This window comes from Cynoglossus semilaevis, chromosome 15 (assembly GCF_000523025.1).
Source record: "Cynoglossus semilaevis isolate Cse_v1.0 chromosome 15, Cse_v1.0, whole genome shotgun sequence".
NCBI lineage: Eukaryota > Metazoa > Chordata > Actinopteri > Pleuronectiformes > Cynoglossidae > Cynoglossus > Cynoglossus semilaevis.
The window spans coordinates 18,208,326-18,214,899 of NC_024321.1; the positions used below are offsets into that span (position 1 = coordinate 18,208,326).

General features: G+C 42.4%; 1 protein-coding gene across 1 annotated transcript in view; it reads right to left on the bottom strand.

Moving 5' to 3' along the window:
- Positions 1 to 6,574, bottom strand: part of LOC103391332 (connector enhancer of kinase suppressor of ras 2) — a 39,250-nt gene that overhangs the window by 21,139 nt on the left and 11,537 nt on the right. Inside the window, exons 2-5 of the mRNA XM_008327556.3 lie at positions 5,219 to 5,382; positions 2,272 to 2,474; positions 1,849 to 1,936; positions 861 to 902 (exon numbers count right to left, since the gene is read on the bottom strand). Of these exons, the coding sequence (XP_008325778.1) occupies positions 861 to 902; positions 1,849 to 1,936; positions 2,272 to 2,474; positions 5,219 to 5,382 (497 nt within the window). The remainder of the gene's footprint in view (positions 1 to 860; positions 903 to 1,848; positions 1,937 to 2,271; positions 2,475 to 5,218; positions 5,383 to 6,574) is intronic.

The window sequence follows — 6,574 nt, forward strand, 5'->3', positions numbered from 1 at the left end:
CACCTGCCACATGTTCACTGGAGGAGACGCTGACCTTGTTGACCTACGGCAGCGCGGTGAAGCTGGTCTGACATCAGCTGACCTACAGTTGAAGCCCCCACAAAGACATGAAGGTGGTGTATTTTTTTTTTAAGGATTCAGATCCAGATTCTGCCTTGGAGACGGTGACGTGTGGAGTTCTGTTCACTGGCAGAGGTCAAACTACTAATCTGACCCCAGACGACCTCACTGCCTGTCACGTAACATACGAACTAGTGATGGAAGTACTGATTCTGTGGTGTTGATGAAACATACGAACTAGTGATGGAAGTACTGGTGTTGATGAATCGATACTGAGTACCGATACTACAGGTGTGTACTGGCAGTAATCTGACGGTATGATACACATCACGGTACAGGGGGCGACGATAGAATATATTGCAATATACTGTGATATATTGAGGGTTTTTGGAAGAGAGGGAACTTCATTTATATTCAGTAGAGAAGAAAGAAAAGAAAATTAAAATGAACCGACGACATGAATATTTGACTGGAAATTGTTGATAAAAAAAAATCGATGCCACTGATGGTGAATATCGAAATGAAATATTGAGATATTTCAAATGTTTAGATATATTTTTACACTCCTAATCTATACTGATTAATAAAGTAATCAGTACATTATCGAATCAGAAAATCTGATGTCCCCATATGACTTGAAATTTCACCAGTGAAACAGTGATGATTAAAAACTGGACCACAGGTTGGATCTTTGTTTTCTTCCTGACTCACATTAATCAGGAGCTATTAGCTTAGCTTAGCTTAGCTCTTCATCTTTACGGCCACTGGGTCAAAGTCGAGACATTTAAAAGGAAACTTACCACATGGAGAATCTTATTCTCTGTCTCGTACACAGTGCAGTCCTGCAAAAAGAAAAAAAAAAAAAGAAGGAGAAGAAAGTGAAGAAATGAGAGGAAAGGAGGCATTGATGTGAACATCCGAACCAAAGCTCAAATATCTTCCTCTTCAACGTACCAGATGACAGAGGCGGGAATATGAGAGGAGTGACTTTTGTTCCACTGAAGTAAAATCACAATCAGCATTTTTATTTTTCAACCTCCCACATTTAGTCTGTTATTTTATATCATATCCCTTCAGTGAAGCTGAAACTCCTCAGGATTTAGAAACTACTAGAACGTGACGACAGACTGATGTTTAACAACAGCCGATAACAAATGAACAACGAACGAAACGAAAGCAGTTCATTTAATTTTTTATGTTATTCCAAATGCTGTTGGTGTCAAAGCTCTGCTCACTTTCTGTTCATGAGTTAAATACGTTTTAACTCCATTTATCTATATTTTATAATAATTTTATATTAAATTTTTCAATCTCTTCTCTAGTTCTACTGATATATTTTCTAATGTGGTGACAGTGACATGTAAATAAGCGCTCGTGACTCAGTGAATCAGCAGGTACAAAAATAAAAATACTCTTTCTTGTATCGTCGGTAAAAAAAGAAAAGATTTTCAAACAACCCTTAGTAATTATTAATGTGAAGTGGAAAAAAAAAAACAACAAAAAATGAATGTTGAAAGACAGGTTGTTCATTTAACACCGAGTCAGAGTCAATGAGAACGATCCCTGAAGCTGTAAAGTCACTCAGCTGCAGTGTCGCGCTGCAGCCAGCCTGTGGCGCTGAGCATATGTTCCAGTCCTGGTCTAATCTATAAAAGTGAGCCTCACAGAAAAATATAAAAATAAACAGAAGCCATATGTTTGATGATGTTTCTGGACAAAACTACGTTCAAATCTTTGTCCTTTGACGACCCCTGACCTTTGTCACTGCCTGACGTGTTCTTTACTCACCTGTTGAACAATGGTGGTCAATTCCAGGCAGAGCTGCACGATGTTGTTTTTTAGTAGTGAATATTCTGTCACGCTGGCGAACGGTGACCTGCGACAGACAAAGAAAGAGTTACTGATCGAAGGACGCGTCGGACGAGTGGCTCAGAGTTTGTTAAAAAAGTTAAAAAGATAAAGAATCACTTTTTTTAACTTGAAAAATCAGACTTTGTTTGTGATTTTTTTTTGTTTTAAATAGCCACAGAAACAACAACAAAAGCAGGGTTCTGCAACCCCCCTACAGGGTCAGTGTGGTACTGCAGGGCGGCGTTAACTAAAGTTAGCAGCAGATTTGTCAAAGTCTGATTTCTCCCAACTTATGTGAGTCATTTATTTGACAGTGATTGGCCAGCAGTTGCGGGTCCAAAGCCCACGCCGTGCTCCGACCTGTCAAGCCAAGCTAGGAGGTTCTTGGCTGCACCAATCAGATCCACCACCGAGGTCAGGAAGTCGTTGGGGAGCCTCCGTGACGCCCGTCCATCGTAGTGCCCGCCCCTCCGTCGTCCCAAGATGAAGTTCTGAAGGTTCTTTGCCGAAGCGTTTAGCTTGTGAGACAAAGTCCGGAGGTTTTCTGTCTCTAGGCCGTAGTTCTAGGGAAGAAACGACGGAAAGTTCATTTCTGTTTTTGAGGGAAATTCAATCCCTTTCCCTTTAATTTTTTTCTTATTTCTTAAAGACAGGATCAGCATTTTTTGCAAAAACCAAATGTTTACAAAATGGACAACTGGTCCACCGGAAGAGAATCAAAGTAGAAATGTATTTCAAACTCCTATTTTGTCAAACATCTGGTGTCTGACACACACTTATATTTGCGTGCGAGGGAGAGAGATAAAGACACACTCATATCCGTGCACAGTCAGATGTGCAGGCTGAGCGAGACATATCTATTCCCCTGCCTCTGGATCTCTGCTACAGTCACGACCACATCGACTACAAAGGAGAGAGTGTTTCAGGGTGGCAGCAGAGCAGAGCGACACAGAGAGCGAGAGGGAAATGAGAGAGTTAAGAAAGTGAAGAAGAAAGACAGGAAAAAGAGAGAGAGAGAGAGAGAGAGAGAGAGAAGGAGGAATCACCGGAGAGTGAAAGTGGGTCACGAACACGCAGCGTTCTGTATGATCTCGACTCTTCTGTGTGAACACAGATGTACACATGAACTTGGAGAGAACATGTTTGTGCAGCTGTAACCAGCCTTGTCCTATATGCGTGTGTGTGTGTGTGTGTGTGTGTGAAAACGATTTGACGGTGCGTGCATACGTGCGCCTGTGTGTGCCCAATCAATACAGTAAGAGGGCAATGCCATTAGAGCAAACACGCATCAACCCCCGCCCCGTCTTCGTGTCGATGCGGTTGCCATGGCAGCCGTGTGAAGTGGCCTTTCCTCAGTGTTTGAACTTTTGTTACTATTTGTTACAGAATCACAGTCGTAAGAAAATACTTTCTTTACATTGTAAAATACACGGTATCACAAAATGAGACGTGCGTTTCTCAGACGACAACAGACTAGTTTGGGTCTCGGGCCGAATGTGGCCCTCGGGCCGTCACTTGGGTTCTCTTGTCTTTAAGTTCATACGTATGTCTTAGCGTTAGCATTACTTTATTTACGTGTCATATTTCAGCTGTAACGACTGAAGAAAATAAAACCTTCTGATTAAATGAGCGTAAAAAATCAAAGAAGAAGAAGTTGAATATTAACAGCGACACTGAGTCCTGGTCACGGATTCCAACCGCAACGTTACATCGACGGGACAGAGGGCGAACGGAGGTGTGTTTTTCTAACGAGGGGTTAAACTGCTGACCACAATAAATCTAAGTCTCCATCATCAGATTATTCTGAGTCTGCAGGTTTAGAGTCCAGTTCAGCTGTTTTTTTTTAAGGGACGGCATTATTCTGTTCTTGTTTTTTTATTACACATTATTCATAATAAAATTGTTCACGGTAAAAAAGAACACGATAATCTCACAGCGATGGAACGCGACGTTGACCAATTTGAATTTCAGTGATAAACACCAGAGAGAATCCACTTTTTTTTCTCCTACATTTACAGTGAAACAACCACAGAATTCAGGTCAATTATGGAACTGTTTTTTAAACAACTTGGTTTGACCTCCAGATGTCAGAGTGTCGCTGAGTGTGTGTGTCTGGGAACATGTGTGTGTGTTCGCTGGCCTGTAAGAGTGAGCTATAATGATAGCTTTAGCATTCATGTGTCCTGTTTTCTGAATAGTGTTTTGGGAAAGTTATTTTCTCCTGCTGGAAAATGGAGATGCTCATTAGTGCCTGCACACACACACACACACACACACACACAAAAGCATTGCATTCTGTGAGCTCTCTACCTAGACGATGCATTCTTCTCTCTCGCCCCTTATTCTAACCATTACTATTACGAATATGTGCATAATTCTATTCCGTTCCCTGACTCTAATCTGACCTGAATTCAAATCCTGACTCCGAACTAAATCTTGAACCTGGGATCTGAACGATGTCCCCATGAAGACACTCAAGTCTCCGCACGACAGTGGGACCTATCCAAACAATGTCCCTGCGAGTATAGCTACACCAGAATCACACACACACACACAGACCTTACCTAATCCAGCAGTGTGTGCCTGGGAGATAAGGTTCGTCCTCTATCTAAATTCTCTCTCTCCTTCTTTCTATTTCCCATGTCCCCTCTCTCTCTCTCTCTCCCTCTCTCTCTTCGTTCATCCCTCTCCTCTGGGAGAGTAGCACCTAATTCTCCATAATTCCATAATCCCACGCAGGGCTACTGTACATACAAGCAGCGGTGCAGGAGCCGCAGCACCGTGAACTGTCCCCCGAAAATGTTACAAATGGTTTGAAATCTTTGAATCTGATCTTTAACTAAATAATAATTAAAATAGTAGTAATTTAAATACGAAAGACAAACTAAGACTCAGGTAAAGACTTTCAGTCAAATGTTGATAGAATCATTATGGATTAACGGCCGACGTGTCTTAAAGGGTGACTTGGTAAAAGTCACGCCCCTCGATTAACAAAAAAATAATAATTTTTGCTTTTTTTTCTCTGTTGCGCTCCAGTGACTTAACAGTGGGCAGATTTGACCGCAGGCTGGTCAACCAAGCAGACACACACACAAACACACACACACACAATCCTGCACTTTACTAGAACCACTATTTCCGATGCTAATAATGCTATCAATTTTCTACAGATGTTTTACTTTTCATTTTCGGCCCATTCTGATATTTCGTCCTGTTTCCACGACGACAGCGTTGTTACGATTCACACCTCATTCATTTGAATTTAAAAAAAAAGGGGAGGGACTCTGATCACGAGCGGCTGACGCACCAGGGCACAGAGGAGGTCGACTGCTTCCAAGATGAGCTCCTGATGTCCTATTCTGGTGACGCCCAGCTCCTCCAGCTCCTGGTGGGTGATGTGGAGCAGCTGCTCACCCCCCATCTGCTCCCGCTCGAAACTCTTCACGTACTGCTGGAGACAATCGTCCAGACCTGAAGAGAGAGCAGACAAGAGCACGTTAACAACACGTAAACACCCCCTCACCCCCCGAGCCTCCACCCCAACCCTCACCCCTCACCCCAGCGGAGAGGACTAATCAACAGATTGATTTGCAACAAAGATGCCAGATATTGGTGCAAAGAAAAGTTCCTCTCTCTGCCAAATACAAAGAACAAGAGTCTGAGTCCAGAGGTATCATCAGCGTATAGTACGACACAGTGGTTCTCAAACGTTTTATCCTCTGTACCACCTGAGAAAACATGGAGCTCTCTGAGTCCCACCATGATGACCAGCATTAGACTGTAGCAGCGTAGACCGTCTCTGTTAGCTTCTACCACAGGAGAGACGTTAATAAATGTTAATAAATGTTTATAAATGTTAATAAATGTTTATAAAGATGTTTATGTTTAAATGTTGTATTATTTGTACATGGTATGTTTCAGAAAATGTAAATGTGAAAATATGAATTTTCCCTGCGTACCCCCAGTGGTACGCCTACCACAGTTTGAGAACCGCTGGTATAACACGGTTTTTTTTTCTAGGGGTATGTGTTGCAATATATTGCGATACTGTAGGCATGACGATATATTGATACGTTATGTTTCTGTGTATAGATATTTTCGTACATCCCAGATTTTTTTTTTCCAATTTTTTTTCTTTTCCTCAGGAGAATATTCTGATTCATTAAGAGTTTCTCCAAATGATCCATAAACAGATGTGAACATTGACGTATGGTCTTTTGGCTGTAAATCTGTGGCTCCCCGCCCTCACACTGAGCTGCACATAAACCTGGTGGGTCCAGGATACTATTGATCAGCCACAGCCTCGGGCTTCGGACCAAACACAGTCAGCAGAATCCACCCGTCCCCACAGAGCAAATGAACAAAGCTGCTCGAAGAAGAAAAAAAAAAAAATGCGTACATGCAGTAGACACGTACACACACACGTACACACACGCGTACATGTGCTGCAGAGAGGCAGACAAACTGTAGGCTCTTTCATGTATGTGTGTTTCAAACACAGCCACACATAAACAATTACAGGCCTTGTTGTTATTCTGGGTCTTGACACCTCTGCTGAGGCGTGTTGTTAGAGATGAGTGGAGCTGTGAGCAAAGCACCGATGCCAACTGGGAAACAGTGCTGACAGAGAGCAGCAGACAGTGTGGTAGCACCTTAGCAAATC